The 27,464-nt window shown below is 37.7% G+C and overlaps 2 protein-coding genes across 6 annotated transcripts in view; both read right to left on the reverse strand.

Moving 5' to 3' along the window:
* nf1 (neurofibromin 1) overlaps positions 1 to 12,215 on the reverse strand; it is an 81,779-nt gene extending 69,564 nt beyond the window's left edge. For all 3 annotated transcript variants that reach the window (XM_023351450.1, XM_023351451.1, XM_023351449.1), the window contains exons 1-14: positions 11,957 to 12,215; positions 7,327 to 7,470; positions 6,080 to 6,163; positions 5,584 to 5,774; positions 4,158 to 4,264; positions 3,606 to 3,673; positions 3,438 to 3,513; positions 2,046 to 2,203; positions 1,787 to 1,960; positions 1,503 to 1,631; positions 1,336 to 1,410; positions 1,112 to 1,243; positions 813 to 950; positions 501 to 614 (exon numbers count right to left, since the gene is read on the reverse strand). In XM_023351450.1, the coding sequence (XP_023207218.1) occupies positions 501 to 614; positions 813 to 950; positions 1,112 to 1,243; positions 1,336 to 1,410; positions 1,503 to 1,631; positions 1,787 to 1,960; positions 2,046 to 2,203; positions 3,438 to 3,513; positions 3,606 to 3,673; positions 4,158 to 4,264; positions 5,584 to 5,774; positions 6,080 to 6,163; positions 7,327 to 7,470; positions 11,957 to 12,016 (1,650 nt within the window). In that variant the 5' untranslated portion in view covers positions 12,017 to 12,215. The remainder of the gene's footprint in view (positions 1 to 500; positions 615 to 812; positions 951 to 1,111; positions 1,244 to 1,335; positions 1,411 to 1,502; positions 1,632 to 1,786; positions 1,961 to 2,045; positions 2,204 to 3,437; positions 3,514 to 3,605; positions 3,674 to 4,157; positions 4,265 to 5,583; positions 5,775 to 6,079; positions 6,164 to 7,326; positions 7,471 to 11,956) is intronic.
* A 4,216-nt stretch (positions 12,216 to 16,431) lies between these two features.
* cuedc1 (CUE domain containing 1) lies at positions 16,432 to 26,041 on the reverse strand. 3 transcript variants are annotated; one of them, XR_002754372.1, is made up of 11 exons: positions 25,871 to 26,041; positions 24,375 to 25,004; positions 22,934 to 23,058; positions 21,238 to 21,364; positions 19,749 to 20,007; positions 19,370 to 19,426; positions 19,092 to 19,172; positions 18,137 to 19,003; positions 17,998 to 18,056; positions 17,179 to 17,245; positions 16,432 to 16,826 (listed from the first exon to the last, which is right to left on the reverse strand). XR_002754372.1 is itself a non-coding variant. In XM_023351860.1 (11 exons), the coding sequence occupies exons 2-10, from the start codon at positions 24,684 to 24,686 to the stop codon at positions 17,181 to 17,183; spliced, it is 1,170 nt and encodes a 389-aa protein (XP_023207628.1). In that variant the 5' UTR covers positions 24,687 to 25,004; positions 25,871 to 26,041; the 3' UTR covers positions 16,432 to 16,826; positions 17,179 to 17,180. The 3 variants fall into 3 exon arrangements, 2 of the variants coding, with proteins under 2 accessions (XP_023207628.1, XP_023207627.1); XM_023351860.1 differs by having other exon boundaries at positions 18,916 to 19,003; positions 19,749 to 20,004; XM_023351859.1 differs by having other exon boundaries at positions 18,916 to 19,003.
* Between the last annotated feature and the right edge of the window lie 1,423 nt (positions 26,042 to 27,464).

Raw genomic sequence — 27,464 nt, forward strand, 5'->3', positions numbered from 1 at the left:
AAAACATTTAAGAGTAACTATAGTAAAATCATTACTTCATGTAAAATTTTGTTGGAGTTCTCGTGTGTTCAGGTCTCTTCTATAGAGATGGAAAGATTAACTGATTTCAACTGATTCACAGACATAAGTGTACAATGTGTCAGGAGAGCAGTCACCTTTGGATCAAATCTATATTAATAATAATATAAGCACTGGTACGCTAATGACTAACTATTGTGACTTATTTTTAATAGACTCATTTTTGTTGAATCCCACAAAGCTTCCATAGTTTTAACTCATCAACTGTTACATGTTACACTGAGGTCCATCACATTCCATTAACAGATCATTTTTCATTCGCATCTTAGAAATCAATTAAGCGATTGACCGCAGTGTAACCACGTATATGAATAGATACAAATGATTTAAAGGGTATACACCAGAGTCAAGTCCACAATGTTAATGGGCAGGAGATGGAGTGATTTAGGTATAGCATGGCAGTGAGAAAATGACAGTCTGACCTCCATGGCTTCTTGTGACAGCTGAGTAGTGGTGTTCAGAGGAACCAGTTGCACCAAGCCAGTGATGAGTTCTGCTGTACTGCTTTGGATCTCTGAAGCTTGCTTCACTGGATTCTATCACATAAACAAAGTGGAAATCAAGCTAAAGTAATTCTGACTTAAATAAATGTTGCTGCTGTAACCTCACAATTAGCTGAATTCCATTTAAATCAACATAAGACTATTAAAACAAACAAAAAAAATCAGTCAGAGCAAAAGAATTGCATTAATAGCAGTTATTTTTATCCAAGCCACCAGGTTAGGTTTACTTACGTGCAACATCAGCTTTGGGTCTGCATGGATGAGCTTGACCAGAGCGAGAAGAAGGCACTTATAACTTCGAGTGTCTTGCTCTGTGGCTTTCTCTTTAAACTTAAGGCTTGTGGTCTTCTTTCCAATGAATGTCAGACTCTATAGTGAGACAAAGGGCACAGTGGTGACAATTACTGCAACTACAAGTAGCATTTCCAAGTGTGTTATCTTGCAATGGTCCTTCAGTAAAGGCTTGCCAGTAAATACTTATAGTAACTATTGCAATATGTCAGCTGTACGGCTTGCAGTCATCAGCTCACCGGTGTCATGCGTAGTGGAGCATGAGTGCCAGTGCTCTGCACCACTCTGTTCAGGGTGTCTGAGAACATAAAGCGAAGCTCTCCAGAGTAATGGTACACTGCGTCGATCTTTGGCCACCAGTCTAGGTGAGACTGAAAGTAGGCGACACAACAAAAGTAACGTCAAAATTTTTTAAAATAAAGCAAGTGAGTAAGGAATCAGAAAATGTGTTCTATACACTTACATTGGTAATGATTCTGTGCAATGAGTTGACTAAGACAAAGTGGAAGGTTGAGGGGGAGGAGGAGGCCAAACAGACCTAAAGAGCAAAGAGGAAAAATGAAGTCAAAGGCAGCACATTCATCACAAGCAGTGTGTCTATACAATGAGTTCTACATCCTGTCAATCTACCTTAAAGTGCTGGTTGTTGTGAGGATTGATGCGGAAACATGAAACAAAGCAATCCACCATGAGTTCCACGTCAGCGTTCTGACTGCTGGTCCCCCTCCAGAACGGTTTGGTTGGGTTAAACAGCAAAGTCTGGAGGAACAAGAAAACCTCACTCAAAACTTAACAGCCTAGATCCAAACATCCCAACTTAAATGGTATTTGATGTAAATGACCCCTGACTTTTATACGGATGGACATTTTGTCGTTATTTTGACAAAGGGAAAAATAAGAGAGAGAAGTCAAACCTTGAGATCCATGACAATAGACTGGACCAGAAGGAAAATGGTTGAATGATCCTCCCAGTTGATGTAAGTAGAAGCTTTGCAAAGCTTGACACAGGCAATCGCAGCACTCTCCATCAGCTGTTTGCCCCCGCCCTGGCCGGCTAGAGCTTTCCGCAAATTATCCAAAAAGAGTTTCTGCAGACACAAAACAGAAGTGAAGTGACTGATGACACCAATGACCTGTTTCAATGTGATTGTTTGGAGAGTTCCTTCAGTCCACCTTGTTGGCCTTGCTCTCTTCCACTGTGTCTTTAGAGATTGTATGAGTAATCTCTGGACAAAGTATCAGTAGAATGATCAGGAGCGGCCATACAGCTGCCTTCCTCTTGGCACTCTCTGCAAAACTGTCTACCAGGTCAAACAGCTTCTCTGCCGCTTCTGTGAACGAGACGAAACGACGTACGTTAGTTCAAATTCACAACAATTTCCTCCTCAATGCACTTCACAGGAGAACCAGATCCAATTCATTTTATGAGCAACACAGGATTTAATGACACAAAATCTAATTGAATCCTAAACAGAAAACAGTCTAATTCATACTATAACGCACAAGATTCCTTACATTGCTCCCAGACATCAGAGCCTCTGACGTTTCTGGTTAAATGTGATTTTTCTCAGGAATGTACCCACATCAGTGGTTATCAAGAAAGACTTTGTCTGACTGAGGCGTCAGTTCCTTCTCTCTACTGAAAGCAGGTACACAGCAAAATAATAATCTCCAAATAAAGCTAAAATGAGAGCAAAGCTTATTTTAGACATGAATATCATGATAGTGACGTCCTGGTCATTGGTTTGATGGGAGCATTGAGCCTTCTGCTTGTAATAGCCCCGTGTGCTAGCTTTTAGCTGCCTCCTTGAGGATATAATGTTTTGAATATAACTATTTTACTTTGCTTCGCAATTTTTGTCTTGGGAAACAAATGACCCAAATGCATTCGGTGACGTTATTGAAATCATCAACTCCATAATTATGCCCAAACTTTGCTTATTTTATTCATATCATGCCAACATTAATATTTTTATAGATATCTGGCATACATGGACACCATAGTTAAACTACGCTCCATATTGTAGGTAGTTGGTGTGGATGGTGAGGTGTAAATCAATCAAATCAATCAAATTTTATTTGTATAGCACATTTCAGCAGCAAGGCATTTCAAAATGCTTTACATAATATCAAACACATAAACACAATGCAACTTAGAATCAACAATCAAAACACGACATTAAGTCAAGTTCCATCAATAAATTTGTACCACCACCTCTGTGATGCATTCATTTGAAGACGTGGCTCTGGCGGTTTGTTGTCTTCATTCTGGGTCAGACTGTGGCTCCACGTTTTTGTACCTTGATGCAGATTGCGTGCGCCTCCAATCTCGCAAACTGGACAATTTGGGAGGTGCTCTTGCAGAGAAGGTTCCCTTGCACTGACATTTAGATAAACGCTCTATGATGGCTCATTTCATAAATATGACTCCGACATACTCATTAACTATACATGACATAGCGCTGTCTTGGTTTAACTAACCCCCCTCTGAAGGCCAAACCCCTGTGTGTCTTCTTCAGAATGACAGTCTGGTTCAAAGTTAACAAAACTTTAATCTATACATACCTGCCATATCTGTCTGAGGGCGTTGGTACAGCATCGTAAATTCATCAGGATAATTTTCTACCCAGTTCCAAAATGCCTGCAGAGAAAAACCAGGATCATTTAATCATATTCTGGTTCCATGAAGTAAATGAAATGATGGTTTTATTCTTTATTATAGTGGGAAAACACCTTCTCTAAACTGTTGATGACAGCAAGCTGTGCTGCTTTCTTGAGAGCCCGGAACTTTAACACGGTTTCTAATGAAAAGAAGAAAAAAACATCATGCACAACTAAATCTCCTGATGTGTCTGGAGAATACATGGGGTGACTTTCAAACTGAAACACACGTACAGGCGTAGTATGTATACATATGTTTTCTTATTTTTTTTATTTCCTTCATTTAACCAGGTAAAACCACATTGAGATCAAGATCTCGTATAAAAAGTATATAATAAGTATTCGGCTCCTTGGATGATTTACCATACTACAATCTTGATCAACAATATTTAGCTTCTTTTGACAATTAAAAAAAATCCTTTAAAAAAGTTAAATAACTTCTATAAAAAAAAACATCACAATAAAAATACCTAACATAAAATAAATGATTACAGAATGTTCATTCCCATTCAAAGTGACATCGCCCTTCAGGTGCAAGTATTCAATACTTCTAAAGTTGTCAGGCAGTTTTTTTTTTTGTTTTGTTTTTTTAAAACCAACAATATTAAATAAGCAAATTCCAACCTTGCAGAAGCCTCTTCAATTTGCAACAGTCCACATTGATGTACTGCATGAGCTCGATGTCATGAACATCCACATTATCTTCTGAGCACACCGTCAACTCCTGCAGCCTGCGACAGAAAAGCTTTCATTTACCTGGTTGGATGTAAAATGGTCTTTGAGAACTGATCAAATTAATATTGTTTATTTGAATAATGAACATGGTTCATTAATAAATAGTTTTAAACTATATTCAATATTTATTTTGGGGGTTGTGAGCAAGACACTTTCTCGACAGGTACAGAAGCTCCAGAGATGTCTTCAGCGGTTACTCGATACCACAATTTCTTCCCGGGCAAAAAGAAAAATCAAAGCATGAATATGTCCTTTAAAAAGTGCTCACACCTGGGGAACCATGTAGCTCAGTCATAGAGCTGGGGCATCGTACGCAGAGGCGACAGTTCTCAACACAGCTGTCCCCGGTTCAACCGAGGAGTTTGAGAGAATTCAAAGGGAATTTAAACTGGGGCTGAGGAGGAGTTAAGAGGAGTAATGAGGTGTGTAGGGGGAAGCTGTAGGACTCTCTTCAGCAAAAACAACATCAGAGATATGTGAGCGGGCAGGAGGAAGATCACTGGCTTCAACAACAGAGACTGGCAGGAGCAGGACACCAACCGAGTTGAATAACTTCAAAAGATTCTAAATATCTGCCAAAGTTCCAGCAGATAGTCAAAATCAAATGACTCTGACTCGAGTCAGAATAACTCCAACTATACTTGAATTTGTTAAAGCTGCAATATGCAACTTTTATTAAAAATAACTGTGTTTTAGTTTTTACACATCTGTCCAAACTGACGTTATGTCGTGGCAGTACAGAATGAGATACATCATCTGCAAAAAAAAAAGTGAAGCTCCTCTGCCTCTCCCTGTGCTCCTACTGCTATCTGCAGAAATACACAGAACTAATGAGGAGGGTCAGTCAGTCATCCTCATATAAGTGCTTGTCATACTCTCCCCCTTTCTCTCTGCTTCGCAGCAGCGAGTTCCCACTAGAACGCCAGAGAGTCTGGCATGAAGACTCAGGCTAGTAAGCATGGCCGCCAACGACGGGATGTAAACAGTTTTCCTATAACGAAAAGTTATTTCTCTGCTTTTAGCACATTGAGCAGCACATACACGAGTGTCTCGTGTTATACTGTCATGACATATAGTTACAATTTTAACAGATATGTTAAAAAAAACCCATTGTTTATAAAGCTACAACTGCAGCTTTAATATAGTATTTTGATAGCGTTACAAGTAGCAATTCTACAATTTTTATGCATAATAAAAACATTTTATTACCATAAACATGGTGATTACTATGTATTTACTGATCTAACATCTACTTTTTCATTATTCCTGGTTTTAGAAGCATTTAAAACAACAGTGCACTGGGTAAATGCCTTGCCTGGTGGAGATGCGGCTGAAAACGGCATTGAAGTTGTTGCAGCTCAAAGAGAACAGGACGGCTGAGGCGGAGGCACGCAGCTCTGCCGCGTGCTGGTGGGCCTCACGATACGTGTGGATGAAATGGCATATCTCTGGCAGCAACTGCTTCACCAACATGGTCTCATCCAGACGCAAGCAGTCTTTAGATTGCTGCAGAGACAGGGGAGAGAAGAAAAGAATGTGAGCAGCTTAATTTGATTGTCCAGTTTGAAATAGTGGATTAGCTATGAGTCAGCAACTGCTAAAAAAAAAGAAGAAAAAAAAAAAAGTACCGTAATCACATTCTCAGTTCAAGTTCAAGATGAGGCAGGAGATGTAAAACTTATATATTTCTATTTCTACAAATTGGGTTACTGGTGAGGTTTCCATTTTTCTGTTTGCATAATAGTTCTACAAACATTTTAAATATAGTACCATGAAGGAAATTTGTCAAAGAAATCTGAGGAATAACTCACCCCTGCCAGGCACTTCTCCAGTGTGTCAAGGATGATGAGCTGAGAAAGATAAAGATTCTTCTCGGAGGCTTCTCCAAATATCCGCTGTTGGAAAAATAAACCCATCAATGTAATGTGTTGGAGCAGTTAGAGATAAATACATGAAAATGCACACACACATTACATACATATATACACACACTCATGTATGTACAGTATATATCCATCGATTACACTGGTCAACAGCCAAAAAGTTGTCTGGGGTTTTTCATCTGATTTAGAGAAATTTGATCTTCTGACTAAATTGATGACATTTTTGTGACATTATCAGTTCATTTCCGTTAATATTTCTCATCCAAAAATGTTTTTAGGAGAAAAAAATAGCTTTTTATTAGAGTGCATTAATTAAATGTTACAAACTTGGATTTATATAAATTGAATAATAAACACTGATAAGGGTAAGTAAATGTGAATTGAACACCATGTCTCCGTCTCTTTCCTGTCCTGATGGAATCTCTCCTCCTGCTCATCACTCATTGATCTCAGATTCTCAGGAAACCGATCCAGATGTGAGAACAAGTCCTGCATTTTGACACTCATGTTGCTCTATAGTTCAGAAAGTTGACCTGATTGAGCAAAACCAATGTGATTTTTGGATTCAGCTCATCAACATGACCCTAAAACAGATTAGAATAAAAACCTGAGCTGATTGAGAAAAATGGATGTGATTTTTTGATTCAGTGTTGCAAAATAGTCCTAATTCAGTTGAAAAAACATAGACAACTTCTAAAAAATATTTTTTTTGTAATCTGGTGTTATCCAACACGCTTATCCCTTGCATAGGTATTAAAACTTTCACTATGTCCTAATATGAAGCAGATGATTTGTATGTGGGGGGGGACTATTAGCCATGCTCTCTGGCAGCTTTGAGTTAGTAACTTACGATATGCTCATCCTACATTTCCCAAGAACTTAAAACACTTTTTTTCTTGACCAAGCTAAGCTTTTGTATTGAGCTTGTTAGAAATATGACAAGACTATACTAAGACTTTTATTTCTTGTTCCAATTAAAAATGTGTACACTAAAATTCTTCATTGAGTTATTTTAAACAAGTCCAGTCTGCATGTGACTACCAAGGACAATCAAGTTCACTATGCTGTCAGTTGGAAACAGAAGAACAGTCATTGTGACAGTAGTGAAAGAAAATCTGTTGTTGCCAATACTGGCTTTTTCCACAAACAATTACTATGATTACTGCAACACTTACCATGTTGTTGACATTTTTGAGTATAGTGGTGAGGCCGCTGATAACAAGGGAGAACTTGTACTTTGAGATGTTGATCAAGCATTCTTTGTTGTGGTCTGTGCTGACTTTGCTGTGTGTGTTCTGATGTCCAACCTTAATAGGAAGCTGGAGGAAAACAAGAACACAATGTCAATGTCGTGACAGTATAAGACAGATCTGTGAAAAATATGGAGCTGCTCATCCTCCCTGTAGACCCGCTGTCATCTGAAGAAATTTACTGCTTCGTCGGAAGCAACCAATTAGAGCTAGGAGGAGCATCTGAGCGCTGTCAATCACCTAGGTGAACATGCTGCTCACTGTCTTCAACTTTCTCTCGCGCTACAGCTGGTTCACCACAACAGAGGCTGCCATGAATGCTCACGCTAGTAACCATGGCCACCAGTGACGGCGGATGATCATCTTCGTCGATGCAGAAAGAGAACAAGTTGGGTAGATAAATCTGGAGAGGCTCTTCATCCTACTTAATAGACTCTTACCATATGAATATTGTTCCAGATATTCACCACATCAGACACCGATTTATTCTTGTCATCACTACTCCCAAGTATTTCAAATCTTCTTGTACTTTTATGTTAAATAGTGGAAGTGGATGGTCTTCAGGGAAAACAGCTCAGCTATGCTTTAAGCTTAGTTGAAGTTCAGAGGCCTTAGAAAACAAGTTCATGGTTTAAAGAGCCAAGAGGATTTGATCTTCACATTTCAAGAAAAGGGTCGTATCATCCTACAACGGACTTATTACTGCCTGGCCCATTACATCAATTCCAGCCATCCCACTGTTTTTAATTGGAACGGACAGCATCTCTGCAGGCATTATACATAATTATGGCAAACTTCCACAACTTTGAAGTTGAATGCTGAATATGTTACCTGTTGCGTGACTTAGGGCTACAGAGCTGTAAGTATGTAGCATATATGATAATAAAATTACAGAATTTTTCTCCAAATCCTAAATGAGTTTTAAAGACAAATGTAACAGGATGGAATGCTTTGTAAAATTCTAAGAAAAGCATAAACCCATTTTCATCAATTTCAATTTTTCATCTGTTGTGTTTTAGTCTGCATAACCCCGAAATCTGATTCCAGGTGAGGCCAGAAATGGTTTAACCCCACAGTTCATCAGAAAGTATACAACGATCAAGTGTTGTTTACTTGTTTACATGTTAAAAATCATGCATATTTGAGCTGGATTGCTTTCCATAAAGGCATGTGTTAATGGAGCAGGCATGACAGTATGAGGCAGACAATCTGTTAGAAGCCTTGCAAGTGGGCCCATACTATGTGACTCGAGGAACTGGCTCCTCAGTTTGCTTGTGAATCGAAATAAAGGAGGGCAAAAAAAGTTGCCTTCCTCCCTTTTCACATTTTTTGGTATAAAGATTTTATTGCATGTGTGTTTGCAATTTATTTGAGAGCCTTTTTTTGCGATGGACCAAAATTTCCCATGTGTGGCAACATTTTGATCTCTCCTCATAAAATGCTCAGCACTTAGTAATAATAAACTCATTTATAATAATGTCAAAAACCCAACACAGCGGCTCCTGTGGTCTAATTTCTTTCTCCTAATTTCTGATGTTTTAAAGGGTGAAGTGTCTGTTGTGTTTAAATGAACTTTAAAGACATGAAAAAGACCTCATCTTTGCTGAGGCATTATAGAGCCCTGCATAAAGGCAAGAATACTAATACTGGAGCAAGATGCCTACGCTCGGCTTAGTCGATTTAAGATGCAAAAATAAGACAGCATATAAACATACAGCAACACTCTGCAACTGCAGAATCCTAAATATTGGGGAGGACAGAAAATTTTAATTTCTATAAAACTGCGGGTGCATTTCTGAGTACACAAGCACAGAATGCAGATGAAGCGCTTCATCTGCTCGCTATATCGGACGAAATCATCTCAAAACAGAGAAACTGTCCGAAGCCAAGCATAGCACGAAAAAAAAAAATTTTAAAGCAGAAAAATGTTTGTTCCCAGTTTTCTTTTCGATCCAGTCATTGCAACATAAACAGATTATGACAATATTCAGACCATATTCAGAATTGATGTGCTGGCCTCACAAACACCATTCGATTATTCACATTAAAGCTTCATTCTCATGTTGCCTGTTACACATATATTGTCCACATGATGGCGCAGTAGAGCAAATGAAGCACCAAGGCTGGGCAGATCATGAGTGGAGCAATTTGATGGAAAGCCTCAATGCATCATGAAGCTTTATCTAACATCACTACAATTGAACAAGAAATGATAAAGTGCCTGAAATTATATAGTGCTTTATCAAAGGACTCCAAACACTAAATCCAGTAATTAAACCTTCATGTACAAATTCACAGAAATGTAGATGAAGTGAAGACGAATGATGGAAGACTGATCCTGCAAAAAATAGTAATAAAAATAGAAATAAGTAAATGACTGGCCAGAGTAAATGTGCAAAGATTGCAAGCAATACAAAGAACTTCACAAACGTATTTGATTTTACAGAGACAAAATATTTTTGTATAATTTTCAACAGTAAAATTGTCTCCTATTGGTCAACATCAAGTTCTTATTTTTTTTTATGCAATATTTGCCACATTAACTACTTTTACTAAGCCACTTAGTAAAAGACGGCTGAACTACGAGAAACATGAGAGCTGGGAAGAAACAACGTTAGCAGCATTTGATATATATTTTTATTGTCGATTTCTGCAGCATCAGTCCTCCAAACCAACAAAGGACATTCTGAAAATTGGCTAATTTACTGCAGAATCAGTTAATTTGGAACTGATTCTGGTGAGAACAAACAGGCAAGAGATAGAGGCACTAAAAGGAAAAATGTTCTCCAAAATGCACCACATAAAGTTGGGGAAAGAGGCAACAAATCAAAAAGTGTAAATAGTTTAGATGCCAGCTCAGCAAAGACAAAGGTTAAACTACTTCATTTGAACAAACTTGTTGCTATGGAGAGAGATGCAGCAGAGAAGGATGAGAACAGGAAAAGGAGTAGAGAGGGTCACAAATTCAGCTATGATAAACAAAAGGTAATTAATTAAACAGAAAGGCAATAAATGTTCCAACTAAAGTAAGAATGTGACATGATCTCTAATTGATCTCTCAAGTAGCACTATTTTCATCCGGAGTAGTATTCCAAGCTTAAAGATATGTTCTTTCTTTCTTTAAGCCCTGAGTTATTAAGTAGAAGAGCTGAAGCAGAAAAAGCCAAACAGGAGCAGCTAAATGACTACTAGGAAAGTAAAAAGGAGGGGTGCACCGATTGCAGTTTTCTAGTCGATCATCAATTACCAATTTTTCAAAAGCCTAACCTCCTGATTCCAATTTTGGCTGATATCGCTTTTTTATTGTCTGAAATGTCGCTAAATATAGCTTAAAAGTCTCTGAGTTGGCAACGATGGGGCGACTATTAACTGAAAACGTGCAGACATGATGGGCCCGTGTATCAGTCAATTTCTCTCACAGGAGAGCAGAAGAGGACAGTGGTTGATTTTTAGACCTTTGCTGTGGAAGATAAGATTGGTGGATAAGATCGACTTCACATGTAAGTATCTGCTGATCTCCAAAATTAAGGAAATCGGCTGCCCAATAAATCGGTCCATAGACAACAGAGACACAGAGACAACAAGATAGAGCTGTGTATTAGAAAATATAAGGTAAGATCCACAGTCAAACTCAAGCACATAAGTACCACCCCCCCCCCCCACACACACACACACACACTAAAAAAAGACCTACATTTTGCCAACTTCACAACAAAAAAGCTTTAAGAAAATAAAACTGTTCAGGTCACAAATAATGTCACCAAGATTAACCAAAATATCAGAAAGGCTTTAGTTGGAGTTCAGGGTAGCAATAACTCTTAACTGCCGTAATCCGAGTTGATCTGGTAAATCTGAGTAACAAGCCATAATTTATGCCAATTAACACTTAAAAAAAAACTCTAAGCGGCTTTGAAAACAAAGACATTAATAAGTGATTAGAACACCGACGTCAGCACTCTCTGATTTTACGACTGCCATTTTTCCAAGTGTTTTCCAGAAGCAATGCCAAGAACACGTCAAAAAAACGGCTTCTTTAAAAAGAGGCAAAGACCTTTGTTGTTTCACCTGCTAACAGGAAGCATTAAGCTTCACGTTGCCCCACATATCTGAACATTAAACTGCTCAGATATGAGGAGGAAGCAAAACTGGCTCGGACTCCACAGCAGGAACTTTAGCAGGGCATTTGTTTACGACCGGCTGGTACATTTGGCCTGCTACTGTTAGCTTGCTATCCGGGATCAAATTAAATTAGCCAAGTAGCTCCACTCTGCTCAATCATCTTTAAAACTTCCGTAACGATGTTTTACTGTACATCTTTCTAAGTCTGACCGCTTTTCCCCCCAAGACGGCTGAACTGCGAGAAACATGAGAGCTGGGAAGAAACGACGTTAGCAGCACCGAGCTCATCTGTAGTGTTTTAAACAGGTTGATTTCTTTAGTCGGCTGGAAAACCGCTTCCTAACTCAATGTGCGTGTAACATCTGTTTAAAGACTGAACCTCTGTGCTGCTACAACAAAGCCGCTGAATTAGCCCACCTCAATTAGCCCATTTTACCTGCTCATCAAATCGGGTAATCACGGCCTGGACCCATTCCACTGGTTTGTGAGCCGCCATGGCCGGCCGTGGGGACACACAGCTCTGTTGGGAAGTCCGAGGTTTAAAGTCGGTGTGGACAGACGTATTTCCCCATGAAAATATGACTTGGGTGGCTTAGAAAGGACAAAGCGGGCGAATATTTTCCCCTTTCTATTGGATTCACCATGGATCCACCGCCATGACAAGCCACCGGAAGTCTTCTTCGGTCAACTGAAGGGAGGCGTTGGATCAAGTTAGCTGAAACTAATGGCTTCCAGGCAAATACTTGACCCTGCTGTTTACGGGATTTTGGTGCTCGAATACATTTATTATTTTTGAAATGATTATACTGCATCTTAAGCAGAACAGAAGCCACTCCAATTCTGTACTAATTTCTTCAGATTTGCCCCCCCATTATGTTTCTCATGAAATATTTTTTTGTATGTGACGGATATTAAAGGATATGGCTGAAAAGACCAAACTTATTCAGTTACAGTGAAAAAGGACATTATTAATAACACTGGCGTTAGCTATTATTAAAAACGCAACTGTGATTCATGTTAGTATTTCTCTTAATTTACTTTGAAGGAGCGCTACTTTGGTCTACTTCCGCAGTTGGTTTAGGAACTAAATGCTCGTTTCTCGTCGGGATATTTTCAGTAATTAAATGCCAGATATCGGTTCTATAAGAACACCGTTGCTCAGAAAGAGGGCGGTAGCTTGCGTCTCCTTCTTCTTCTTTTATTGGCGGATAGTAAACTAATTGAAGCGCATTACCGCCGCCAATAGACTGGAAGGTAGATCTGAAGGAGGAAAGGACAGGAAATGAAGCTTGATGCGTCACTGCTGGCCCCTTTATCACAAATCAGTGTGAAGTAATTACAATATTCTCACTGATTTATGAAGTTAGCTTAAGTTACGCTCACTAAAATTGCACAAGTCAATGTTACTAAATTATTTACAACTTGCAAATACCTAAATTTTTAAGTTTTGAAAACTATTTCTTAAGCAAGTTTGCATATTTTCTTTTGAGTAAAGTCCTTATTTCGTTTTATTGTAGTATAATATGTCTGTTTGTATTGGGTTAAGGTAACTTAAACAGTTTTAGGCATTCAGTTTCCTCAAATGAATTGAGTACCTGGAAGTTGTGACAACTAGAATGTTATAACTATATCAGAACAATGAGGCTGAATAACTTTGCTGAATTGGATCTTCTTTAAATCAAATTTACCATCTAAGTAACTGATTCAGTGATGAGTACAATCAACACGTTTTAAGTAATTTAAACTCAATTTAATAATTAATTAAACTCGTAATTACATTATGAGTGTAGGACACTTATAGTTCACTTTCCATAATAAACTGGCACTATAACTCTCCCTTCTCCTTACTGCTCACAGAAAATATGAGTTAAATGTACTTACATTTAATATTTTTGAAACTCAATTGTTTAGTTCAATAAACCTAAACTGAGGCAATCAGTTTCCTCAAATTGTTTGAGCTCAAGTAGCTTGTTTAACATTGTAGTTGTTGAAAGATATTTTCTCACAAGATCCTGATCGAGTAATTATGAGATTATGCCTTTTTTTGTTTTTCCTCTGCTGAATGCAGTGCGTTTCTGTACATTCCAACTGACATCAACTGTTAACTTCTTTTCTTTCTAGATGTACATCAGGCTTACCTCAGAAGATGGTCCGAGTTCCTCACTGTGGACGTGAGCGCACAGCAGCTGGCACTCAGCAACGGAGAACCTGGAGGTTGAAGTTCTGTTGGAGTTAACTGAACCCACATATTTCATTTTATCTTATAGAAACTCATTGCTGGCCTAAACATAATGATAAAGATTCAGTTTATTATTCCTCTATACATATGTAATTACATTCTGGCACTTTTTTTTAATGTGCAACCTTTTGTATTTAGGCAATGCAATAGCTACACATGAACTTTATTTTTTATATCTTAAATCCAAAGGAACAATAAAATTAACATCACAAGGTAATATTATGTATTTCTGGTGTTTCACACTGTGGGATAAAACTGCAGCTCCATCAGAAAGCTGACCACAGCTTCACCGTTCCTCTCCTCTTTATTGCTGTCTGTTCTTCAAAGTGACCAGCTGCTAAATCACGTAATCCACAGCAAAGCTACTATTTGCTATTGAATTAACTTTTGAGTCACCTTGGCTGCCCAAAATGAGACATCCTGCTTTACTGCTTTTTTGATTCTCAATATCTCAGTCAGAATAATTGTTAATACTATGAATCTTGGCCAGGACTTTTTATTTATTTATTTTTTTATGTCTTTGTCCCTTTCAATGTAAGGTATGTAGAACAAAAGATATGCACTTTGTACACACTTAACACCTTCTGTCCCATTGACTCACATTATTACCACATATTTTTGATAGCGCTTTTAAATAACTTTCCCATGAAAACCAAACTAATCTAAGCTTCTGCCTTCAAAGTACAAGAAACAGTTAATAGGTGTGGTGATATTACCACAAGCCCCTTCATTTCATCAAGTTTCAATACCGACATAGTTCTATTGCCTTCCAAAATGCATGTGTAACATCCATCCATCCATCCATTTTCCTTGTCCCTAGTGGGGTTGGGAGAAGCTGGTGCCTGTCTCCAGCTAACGTCCGGGTGAGAGACGGGGTACATCCTGGACGGGTCGCCAGTCTGTCGCACATGTGCAACATATATTACATATATGAATATTCATTTGGAATATTATTTATATGAATTGGTTAATAATGAGGCTAGATCAGAAGACTCTTGGATTGGCTACTTGAGGGAAGTGGAACTTTGTAAACACACACAGACAACCACATGGCGCAAAATATAGAGAAATGTATTACATAATATTTACAAAAAATAGTTTTTGTAAATACAAGTCCTTGAAATATTGAACTCCATAAAATCCCCGCAAGTGTTTTTCCCCCTCACTCAGGGAAACGGTTCAACCCCTTGACGGCAGTAAGGTGGATGGTGGAAAGGGGTGAAGTTAAGTCTGGAGTGAAAATGGAAACCTGGTTGTGATTGTAGGTTTGAACACCTCCTACCACACTGGAAGGAGTGGTGGGGATCTGACAGATTTCCTGGTTTGGTCCAAGGCTAGTCTAGGGTCAGCTGTGGCCCAAGACCAGGGTCAGGTTTGGGTTAGGGTCAGGAATGAGGAACCTGGCCAGTTCCCACTTTCAAAATGTGCGACCAGCTGAACGTGTCTGCGGCAGCGACAGATAGCATCTCCCACGTAGTCCGGTGAGCAGCAGCTGCTTAATGAGACACTGAAGTACTACTATGAGCCAATGAAATCACGCGTGAACGTCTTATAAAACTGTAATTTTTATTACAGTTTTGTAAGATGTACCATTTTGGGTCACCAAGGCTAAATGCATCAGTTTTTACTTTTAATTCTTGTTGCGCTAAAAAAAAAAATGCATAAAAATCTGTGCTGTTATTAATTTTCAACTTGGTCAAGGCTAACACACCCATATATAAAGTACTCCACTTTAGAGTTTATTTTTGGAAAATATTTTAAATGTTTTTTGCTTTTTTTCTTTAAAATGACCTCTCTTTTTTTGGCCAAAACAGGCATAAAACATAGAAAAGATTTAGATTTTAAAAATATGAAAAATCCTATATCTATGGATAGGTCTAAAGCTGTTGAAAACATTTAATGCAGTGAAAGTGGAAATAAAATATATAAATGTAGATTTTTTTTAGTACAGTTTGAGAAGATGTACCGTTTTGTCTCACAAAGGATAAAAGTGTCAGTTTTTACTTTGAAACTTTCATTGCTCCAAAAATAATAACACATAAAAATGTATCTTAACTTTCAACTTAATCAAGGCCAAAAACACCCACATTTTACCCATATAATATTTTAGAACATCTAAAATATTCTACTTTAGATGTTTTTTGTGTGGGGGAAATATTGCATAATGCAGATTTTTCTTTAAAAAAAAAAATCTGTTTTTTTTTGACAAAATATAAAAAACTATATAACTTTTAATAGGTGTGAACCTGTCGAAAATATCTAATGCAGTAAAAGTGTTAAGTCTTTAATCAATTTTAAGGTTCCCCAAGTTAATCAAGATGTTTTTAGGTATATTTTAAATATCAGAATTAGGCATGTAATGAAATCAGTTTTTATTATAATAGAAGGAAGCTACCAGTATAAGCAGCATTAGTTTGTAATCACTCCAGAGTCACAGCCTTGTGGGAGCAACACTTTCACACAACGTTCATTTTTGTGCATGCTGTGTTGTGTGTAAAATATTGTGCTGCAGGTTTTTGGTGCAAGCGCAACATTTATCCTGATCTCACAGCATAATGGAATACTGAAATTTCCAGCAAACAACATTTGATCACGTTTTAAAACAAATCTGTAAAATCCACAATTACACCTTTAACAAACTTTCAAAGAAAATATAACGCTGTGCACAACGGTGAAGTTAAGAAATTTTATTTTCAGTCATTTCAGTTGAAAACATTCGTAAAAATTAGAGAAGATCTTATGACACTGAAAGCCTTTGCATTATTTGAGAAGATCTAAATAATGAGCTGTACTTCTAAGTCCAACTCTCAGAAAGTGTTTAAAATGTGTCAAGTTTAATGTTGATCAAGCATTGATCAGAACTACTTGAAAAAAGACATTGAATTCTCAAAGTAATACATGATTAGGATCCTGTGTCAAATACAGAGCTAACAGATTAAAGTTGTATCCAGAATTATCCTAACTGTAACAAGAAAAGGGCATCAAGAAGTGGAAGGTATTCACCGCTGACAGCCGACAGATCCGTCACTTCATCTGTTGACTTTGTCTATCCAGACACTTGGGAGAACTAAATAAGAAGGAAAACAAAATATCTCATTAGGATGTTTGAGAATGGAGAATGCTGAGTTTTGCTATTGGAGTTGTAAATTCCTAGGACGTAACTAAAACAAACACTTTCAGCAACAGACAAAGAAAATAGGACAGAAAATCACAAGAAACTAAGAGGTCACAATCTCACAAGTTGACTTACAGACGTTTAAATCAACACAGCAGTGGGGATAAAGTTTTTAGCTCTGTGTAGGTAAATATTACTGGTTTTCAATATGATAGGTCACACTTTTTTTGCCATCATTGATATGTAGTCTTTATAACTACACAAAGTTAATTTTTCAAAAACATTGGATAAAAAAGTGTATTACCATCATATTGGCTTGTCAAGTTGTTTGTCTTCCTGAAGGATACCTCTTCTTGGCTTACCATCTTCCTCTGAACAAACATAAAAGCAACAAAAATGTTTCACATCTACTTATAGTGAACGTTTCAAGTCTTTTTTTTTTTTTTTTGAAGAGCTGTGCATAAGACTGACATGACATTGTCATAAACATGATATAACACCCGTTATGAACATGAAGGAGTTTTATGAATGTTTGTGAGTGTTGTCATGAATTGTCATTAGGTAAATAATGACACTTTTACTGCGAAGTTGCATTAAAAGTCCATTAAAAGTGCCATCATTGCACTAAAGTGTCATTATTTACTAAAAGATCCAAAGTTGGCACTTTTAATGAAACTTTGCATTAAAAGTGTTATTATTCACCAAATGACACGTCATAATAACAGTCAAACATTCATAAAGACTCCTTCATGTTCATAACAGGTCTTATGTCGTATTTAGGACAGTGTCATGTTAGTCTTACACACACCACTTCAGATAAAATGTAACTTTTTTTTTTACTTGATCATTGTTTTCTGTGGACTGTGACAAAGGGCCCACAATTGGACAGGAGTTGTCCAAAGGACACAGTTCATGCTAAATTGATGTACCATACCATAGCACTTTATTTCTAAAGCACTTTAAAGAAATGTATAACACCTGATAAAAATGCTGTAAATGTAGAACAGAAAGATGGAGAAAAGTTTTAGGTTTGATCCTTTCATTTTAACCTGAGATATCCGCCTAAGTTAAGGTAGACCACCAGCAACGTACAAAGACAAAACTCAAGATTGGTAATGCTCACCACTGGGGTTTGCCTCGATATCTTCAAGGAGATTTGCTGTAGAGTCGGCTGTGCCCAATCTGAACACAAGCTTAGTTAAAAAAAACAAAACTTAAAAAAACAAAGAAACGTGAAAACAAAACTAACTGAAACTATTTACAATTAGGCACAGGTCGCTTGTCTTCGCCTGGTATCTGGTGCAGATGTCGGAGGTTTTATTTTCCATACAGCGTCTCTTCGTCTCACTCTGAGCCGTTTCCTCCTCAGTTATCCGCTCACCTGCATGCAGCGCGTTTGGGTCTTTATGACGTTTCCCTTTCACTAATGTTCATTCGGTAGCATAACTTATTTTTACTATGCTGTGATAATAAGTTGGAGTATGCTGACAGCATGCTACTTAATGTTAGAACAAAATCACCACGGTGGGTAACCACAGCAACCAGCGAGTCTAAGGATGGCTCTCTCTGCAGTCAAGTTGTGCGCTGCGTATACAAACAAGTATTGCCTCTGTATTTTCAATCGACACTTTAATAAATCTATGTTGTATTATGATGTTACTTAAGACTTTGATCTTTTGGGAAGGAGAACAGACTTATGTGTTCACTGGCATAATTAAGAAAAACAAACAGCCTGCTAACATGGCGGCATACTGGATATTACCCTCGTTACATCACGTCCTGTAAAGGAGTCGTCCAGCTAGCTCATCACAGGGCTAAGTTTAAAAACATATCTGCATTCAATCAGCATTTTATTTCTAAAAACTTAATTGTAAGTGAATGATGTAGCATAAACTTAAACAATTGACAATTAAAGCATCCCTCCCACATCATGTCAGCGACACTTTAATAAATCTATGTTGACTATTTTCCCTCAGATTCCCACCACAGAATAAAACCACCAACTTTATATTAGAACCATGTGACGTCACAGGAAGGATATAAGTGTGTGAGAGTCTTTCTTTTAGACTTTCTCCTCTTTGTCCTTTCAGAAAATGTTCTGGCAATTTCAAAGAGCTTCTTTCTTGTTGCTGAAGTTGCAAAAGGTAGAACATCATAAACACAAACAAATGCTTCCATGGCCAACACAGTTGTTTAACAGTTGTAAGTCGAACTTACATTTACCCATGTGCTTGAGTTTGTCTCTGAATAGTGCGTCATCTGAGGGAGGGTCCTGTGAATCTGCTGAGTACCTCTCCCCTGCACACAAAGGACCCATACTGTAATGTGGAACTACAGACATACATGTGAAATAGTTCACATTTGTTCACAGTATGATGTTTGTACAAAACTCTATATTAGTGTTAATACATGAGCATATATGGAACCAGGAATGAACAACTTTGGTCCATTCCTGTTTAAGTACACAAGTGATCTGTACACTGACTGACTGCTACCTGTGGAAGTGTCCAGGCTTGATAAATGCCTGGACTTTGATCCATACTTCAACCCATCTGAAATAAAGAGAGACAGAGAGGAGACAATTAATGTACTGAATACCTTCATATGATGAATATATATTGATTCAACTTCCAAATAAAGTCGTACTGAGGAAAATGCCCTTGTGTTACAACTTTCACTGTTAACTGTAGTGAAAAATCCACCACCTTTACAGGCCAGCCCTATATACCATGCTCATTTTGCTGTGCACTTTTACATTAATAATAAAAGACATTACCGAAACCAGAGGCATTTAAAACTCCTTTCAGGTTAGCTTTTCAAAAATACAAACACTTAAGGAAGATTTTCTCAATCATAAACAACAGTAAGTGATACCTCTCTCTAAGGCAACGAGGAACTCATGGTTACGCTTCAGCTCTTTCAAAAACTCCTCATTCTGCAGAAACAGGGCTATGCGCTCGTCTTCCAAATACTGCATCAGTGTGTTCTCTTGCAATCCCGTTGTCATATCAGGACCCTCAGCAGTCAAAGTCGCTCCAAACACAGAACCGGCCTGAGCTGTTCTTTGATTTGTTGAGGACACAGACACTGAGGAGGTTGAAGAGGCCTGAGATGGACTGCTTTGCGAGTGCTGCTGAAATAAAGACAAGTTTATCCGGCATAATGTGTCAGCAATACCAGTTCAGTTTGAATGATAGAGCAACTTTAGCAACGTTTTCCAAAAAGAAAAGAGTTTGGTGAGACTAAAAGGTAACATTTTATTTGCAGAGGTGTGCATAAGACTGGCACAACACCGTCATAAACATCATATAACACCTGTTATGAACATGAATGGTCTTCATGAATGTTTATGACTGTTGTCATCATTCAGCAAATAATTACACTTTTAATGCAAAGTTGACACTTTTATTGGACTTTCAATGCAAGTTTTAATAGAACTTTTCATTTAAAATGTCATTATTTACAGAACAATGCTAAGTTGACACTTTTATTAGGCATTTAATGCAACTTTTAGTGCGACTTTACATTAAAAGTCATAATTGACCGAATGACACTTCATGACAGCAGTCAAACATTAACCACAGTGTTGTTTCAGTCTTATACACACCCCTTCAAATAAAGTGCTACCGACTAAAATTAAAACCATTATTTTGAGTAATGTTTTCTACCATGTGTATTGATTTGAAGTCACCCAGGAGACATAAAAATAGTAAAATTTTAGAGAAACTTCTAAATCCATTCTTCAATTCTGACTAAGCAACAATACATTTAAAACTACATCAGCAAAATAACTAGATTGGTTCAAAGTGCAGTCAGACTTTAAAGAGGACATATAATGCAAAATTCGCTTTTTAAAGAAATGTTTTTGTGTACTTTGAGTGTCTAGTAGTTCAAAAAATGTAATTTACTCTCCCCTAATGCTGCGTAGATATCTTTATATTCTTTTCGGGTTATATCTTTCAGTCTTTTCAATTTTCTCTATCCGCCATCACGTTTTTCTTGTCTATGACGCATTTACTAAACAAGGTCATGACTTCTGGCTAATCACTTTTGTGAATCTGCCTTTTCTTTCCCTCGTCCAAGAAGTTCTACTTTATATAGACTATAAGTGAGAGACTCACATGTGAAAAGGAAGGATTTAAAAGCATGATATATCCACTTTAAAGTAAAGTCATTAAAATGTTGCTAAAAATGTTCATTTAATGTACATTTCAGGAGAAAAGATGTGTACGAGCCGAAAGGGTAAAAATACCCAAAACAAAAGAACAACAGAAAACATTATACATCACTTTTGCAAAACATTTTTCATTCATCAAAAGTTTTAATTGTTTGTAAGTAATTTCTGAACAAAATAATACAGTACCTTCACACTGTTTGATTGCCGAGGCCAAATCCTCAAAAAGTCCTCTGGAAGATTTCCGAGCAGCGGGGGGTTCCAGTTCCTGTAGATTCGAACTTGCTGGTCGTCTGCTGGCACATGGCTCTCCGATCTAGGATAGCCCACCAACAAATCATTAGCATACATCATCGGCTTCTCCTCTTTTGTGTTACAATTAAAACTTGACAAAGTTCAGGTTGTGAATTGAAAAGTAAATGTCTTCGAGGCTGCCAGACTCGCTCATAATAATCTTTTAAGGAGGATTTCATAAATCACTCTCTGAACTTTTGGGGGTGGTTTTTGGATGAAGACTTATTTACTTTCTAATCCTGAGCCTCCCTGAGAATATAGACTGCTTGCTTTGCAGCAGGTTGCCATGACTGTCTCAAAAACAACAAAAAAATCAATGCTAAATGAGCGCAAGTGTTAAAATGATGTCATTCCATTTCTTAAGAATCAACTCCGGCACAGACAACAATACCCCAGCAATTTTGCTTGATAGTGAAGGGGAAAGAAAAGTTATCTTCAAAAGTTGGAGAAAGTGTGGAGCCTTAACCTTTCCAATTTTTTAAATGGTCTCTAAACCTTTTTTGTAACTGGAATTCAGCTGTACATATGTAACTACATGATGCTAGACTCTCTCAGTTCATCCACGAACTGTTTTCCCTGCACAGCCTCTGAGCCCAGACACATTCATGTACAGACAAAGGCAACATATCCAAAACTTTCATCCACACCATGGTCTCCAGGATGGCTCCTAATAAAAACGGCAACAGAATTCAGAACATATGAGTATTTGTATACCAAATAGTGGCTTATTCAGAATTCTGCTGAAGGAATCTGCGAATTGTAGATTCCCCAAGGTTGCCATTGACGAACCGACGCTCACTGCCAGGCAGTATAGAGACAATAAATTCATTCATTCATTCATGTGAAGTGGCAAAATCGCTTCCCATTGATGTAGACGCATGACGACAGTTGTGGCATTTTGTTCGCTTAGAGCCATCGGGTTGCCGACCTGGACAGCAGGCCCTGGTCGAACTATTTGAAGGTACTAATGAAAGTTTAAAGGTCAAAAGGTCAAACAGACTCCCCCCTTTTATCCCAAATCTAACAAAATTGGTGTCATTGTTTGTGTTAGGATTGTGCTGTTATGTGCAGGAAAATACTAATAAAAAAAGTTTCCAGAGGTCATAAGAAATCAACCACAGCTGCTCACAGTTCAAAAATCTAACACAATTGGTGTCAATCAACTCAGCTACATTTGTGCTGGTTTGTCCAGCAATAATTTTCATTCACACTGCTTTTGCTTTGAATGACCTCTGGAAATTCTTTTAGTAATATATTTAAAATCATAGCAGCACAAGTAAAAATTCTTACTGCACAAACATTTGACACCAATTTTGTTAGATTTGAAGAAGGTGGGGCGTCTTTGAATTTCTAGTTATTGGTTTTATAGTCTGTAAGGTTTCCAGATTTCTTTTTACACATCTCTTGAAATACAAGTAGTGAATAAAAAAGAAAGTACAAAAAATCTCATTTTTGTTTTCTTATTTGGCCTTCTTCCACATTAGTGCAAATCTGTTTTTATATATCGAGTCCCTGTGTTCTGTAGAACACATATTGATCCTAGTTTTATAGTGTATTCTGCACAGGTGCAGAAGCAGTCCCAACTTCTTACTGTGGAGGAGACACTTTGTGTGTCTCTGGGTGCTTCCAGTCAGAGTACATGTTGGATTTTGGAGGAGAGTAAACTGGAGGTGGTTCTTCATCTGAGCTGTCGGGTTCCTGGGTCTGCTCCAGAATCTGAAAAACAAATACAAGGCCAACTTTCTAATCTTAAAAAATTATTTTATCAAACAAATAAAAACAAATGAACAATGCCATTAAGGACACTACTTTTATTTTCACTTTTCTGCAATCTACTTCTGTTCGTCCCTTGAGCAGAACGTAGACAAATATTATTGACAGTGCCTAGGTAGTTTTCCTGGCTCTGGTTGTTCTTGACTGGGAGCGATGCATTTTTCATTTTTATTTTTTACAGATTATCTGTCTCATACAATACCGTCACAACATGGTGAAAGTTTTAAGATTTACGGAAAAAAAGCATTTCTGTAAAAGCGACATGCTGCAGCTATAATGCTGTTCAAATGGACCCAAACCCTCCATGAAATCATAAATTCACTGTGATAAAACTATATTGTTTAGATAGTTGAGCTCAGGTTCTTAAGTCAAAACCCATGCAAGATTAATACTGGAATATGCATGAATAAATTATACTAAACTGATCCTAAGGAAGCTAATGCCAAGACAAGATGCCTGCAGTTATTAGCGGATTATGAGGAGAACTAATGGACAAATTTGGCAACAACAGCAAAGTTGCACATGAATAAAGTTCAACAGCTGAAAACTGCACTGGGTAAGACAGAATCCAAAACAGAAAACGGAACTGGAAACTACAATCAGGGCTCATTCAGACTCTGTCCATGCTGTGGAGGCAGACATCTTGGCAGACCTGGCTTTAAAGGACCTGGAACCTACATGTTCACAGTGCTATCTAAATTTAGATTTGATTTGATGAGTATTTCATCACTTGGATTAGAGTTTTGTACAAACAACCAATGGCATCAGTAACTGCCCTTCTGCTTATAGAGAGGCAGACATCAAGGAGATCCTATTTCTCCTTTTATTTTTGTCCTGGCTCTAGAATCTGTAGCTGCCCATAAACGACGAGTTGTTGATATATTACCAATAACACATCAAGGTATTCCTAACAAACTTTTAGCATATGGTGATGATGTCGTTTTATTCATTTCGAAACCAAAGACCTCATTCGTCTCTTTACTCCAGCTGATAAATTAATTTGGTGCCTTCGCAGGATGTCAGGTAAACTGAAATTTTGCCGCCATCGGAGGATGTAGATCTGAACTACCAGCAAAAACCCCATTTAGATTAACATTATATAAATTTGAGTGTCTTGGTAATGTGGTCACACGCAAACTATCACAACCTTTAAAGCAAAACTGGGACAAGAAAGTTATCCCAGTTATCCCAGCATAACATATATTTGCCTTTGTGTTGGCTGGATTAGGGAGATTTAGACCTCAGAACAGTTTCCTGACCTCTGCTGGGATGCTGTCATCTGAGTCCGAGGTATCGTCTGAGTGATGTCCTTCAATGCTCATTTGAAGCAGCTGGTCGATAGTGGCGTCCACAGCTCCTTTGTTGGAACGCAGAACACACTCAATCACCTCGTAGTCCATGGAGGGAAACATGGTCTTGAAGTCTTCCATGGCCTGATTGAACTCCAGGTGCCTGACCGACCGGTTCGGCCTGCTGTTGTTGAGCTGCCCACTAGTAGTGCCGCCCCCATCTCTACCTCCACTGCTTTCAGAGCCTTTGTTGCTGTTGCTCCGCCTGAACAGGCTGGTCATCCTTTGAGATTGGCTGTCTCGGGTGCTGCCAACCCAATTGGAATCAGAGTAGACTTTATTGATCCCCAAGGGGAAGTGGCTTAAAAAGAAAATTATTTAATTATGACTTAAAAGTTTAAATTTACAAGAAAAAAGAAAATTGATAGGTTGCATTTAATCTTCCATGATTTTTCCAGCATTCCTTATCAGTTTCCACTAAAAGACTGTGACGGTCATTTCGCTCTTCGGGAAAAATTAAATGTCCATCTTAGTACTTTTAAAGAGGCAGTTAGTGTTGTGCTGCAGATTTCAAGGACTGGGAGAGAAGAGAGTCATCACCTAAAGAGACAGAGAGAAATGAAGCTCATTACACAGACACTTCACAAAGATCATTTTCTCCAACAGAGGCAATGCATACTACTCTACTAGTACTTTTATGAAAATACATACTCATACTTTTGGTAAGCTGAAGCCAGCACATAAATAATTTTCATTGGACAAAAGATTTACCACCGATACACTGACAGGCCATCTGATATTGAAATAAAATAAATAATGAAATAAAAAGTTAAATGTCCGTCAGAGCACTCTTAACAGCTGTTGCTTGAATAAACATTTTCTCAGGCAAGTTACTGCAACCAGAAACTTCACTGTATTTTATTGAAAATGTATACGATGAAAATTGTTTCGCAAATCGAAGTCTAAAATGTGCAAATTCATTTGTATTTATTTATTTATCTATGACCTAAAGGCTTCTTTATTCCCTTAGGATACCCGCTCCTGTCCAGGTTAAATTTGGTGTGTTTTTACTTAAATGTTAAGAAATTGGGAAAATTCATGTTAATGGTAAGTGGCTCGAGGTTTCAAACTTTTCTTCACAAAACGAAACAGTGGAAGATGATGTTCCAACAAGACAAAACGTGAAATATTCGACATCGATCCCTCCGCACAACATTAGCTGCCAGCAGCCGTTCAACAGTCAAGGCTTTCAGCAATCACACCTTAGCTCCAGCAGCTAACTTGTGTCTGTGGGTCCGATCCGTCGGTACTAAGTTGTTGCATAGCGAGGCCAAAGCTGTTGGCATAATCATACACGACAATGAAAATGACTCCTTGTGGTTTTATGTTTTTAAAAGCAACAAATCACCGCTATCAAATAAATATTCAGTGCTAGCGGTCGTTACTAAGTTATTTGGATTACTCACTGATTATTGAGCCAAGACAGGGACACTGGCACGCGACGTACGGAAGAGCCTCAGTGGGTCTAGTTGTGATGTCAAATAATAAATCCTTTAATTCCAACACCACTGTAATGTCTATAGCATGAACCCTTTCAGGTGTTATGGCAGTTCTTCTATTTTTCTTCTTCTTCTTCTTTTTCTTTCTTCTGTCCTATTATGGCGGATCGCAAACAATTTCAAGGTGCTTACCGCCACCTACTGCACGCGAGTGTTCTGTACTCTGTATTCTAATAAGCAGACTACAGTATACTGTATATCTGCTTATATATACAGTATACTGTATATCTGCTTATATATACAGTATACAGTATATCTGCTTATATATACAGTATATCTGCTTATATATACAGTATACTGTATATCTGCTTATATATACAGTATACTGTATATCTGCTTATATATACAGTATACTGTATACTATATCTGCTCCATAAGCAGAACTGAAACTGAGCTGGTAAAATGAGACTTGAGTTAAATTGTAGCGTTTCTTCCCGGTTTTGTTTCTCTGAGCATGTTGCTGTGAAACATGAGGGTTTTTTAAAATTATTTTTTATCTTGATTTTGGTACAATTTTAATCCAAACTATTTTAATGTATTATTCTTTTTTATTTTGTAGTATGAAGACAAATAAATAGTGCGTTCCTTGACGTATAAATATCCTCTTCTCTTCCCAGTATTCCTTAAGACATCATTCCTGTCCTGTTCTTACTGTTTTTCCTCAGTCTTTCCGTTTCAGGCTCATAACTTTCACAATCCATCAATAAATGTTCTACATTTTCTTTCCCTCCACGTGTTTCACATTAATTATTTTTTCCTCCCAGTTAAACCTAAAATGCCATTTAGATTATAAGTATGACTTACCCTTAATATCATGATCATTATTTCTTCCCTTCTGTTTCTCTCACTAATATTTTCAACACTGACTTTTGTATTTTATATAAACACCATTTATCTTCATTCCACCTTTTGTTGCCATATTTCTACTTCTCATCTCCTCATCACTGATTCTGATGAACAATATTCCATGTTCTTTTTTGCATACTTAAGTTTTATGAGTCACTGCTCTTTTCCTTTTATATTCAACATGGTTTTCAGTTGTCATATATTCCGTAATATTTTAAATGTCTTGTTAGGTTCTTTAACTGCTCTACTACATTAATCATTCCACCAAGGAAGAACTTTTTTCTCACCTTTTCCTTCTTTACAGCATTTAAAACATGTTCTGTTACCAGATTTCTTATATGTTGCTTTTTAACGTGGCTGGTTTTCTCAGTTTATTTGGACATTTTCTTTCAAATGTCTTTTTAATGAAGACATTGGTGCAAATTCAAGATGGGCGACTCTCGATCCTCGCCTGTATGGAGAGGTTTGCTTGTATCCACCTCAGCCAATCACAGATCAAGAATCCCTTCAAGAGGCTCTTCATCCATGGATCCACCTGCTTCCCAGCCATGCTCCTACCCAAATCCACCCAATCTACACCTTACCTCCTTCTTCCACCGCCAGTATTCGGGCAGCGGGGTAAGAAGACCCTAATCCTCCCCACAAGCACTGTATT

Source organism: Xiphophorus maculatus, chromosome 18, assembly GCF_002775205.1.
Source record: "Xiphophorus maculatus strain JP 163 A chromosome 18, X_maculatus-5.0-male, whole genome shotgun sequence".
Taxonomy (NCBI): domain Eukaryota; kingdom Metazoa; phylum Chordata; class Actinopteri; order Cyprinodontiformes; family Poeciliidae; genus Xiphophorus; species Xiphophorus maculatus.

Coding starts and splice junctions, on each gene's coding strand:
- cuedc1 (XM_023351859.1), bottom strand. CDS start 24,686: ATGACCAGCCTGTTCAGGCGGAGCAACAGCAACAAAGGCTCTGAAAGC. Junction 21,365..22,933: donor CACAAAGTGTCTCCTCCACA/GTAAGAAGTTGG, acceptor GGGCTATCCTAG/ATCGGAGAGCCATGTGCCAG. Junction 19,004..19,091: donor ACTCAAGCACATGGGTAAAT/GTAAGTTCGACT, acceptor TTGCAACTTCAG/CAACAAGAAAGAAGCTCTTT.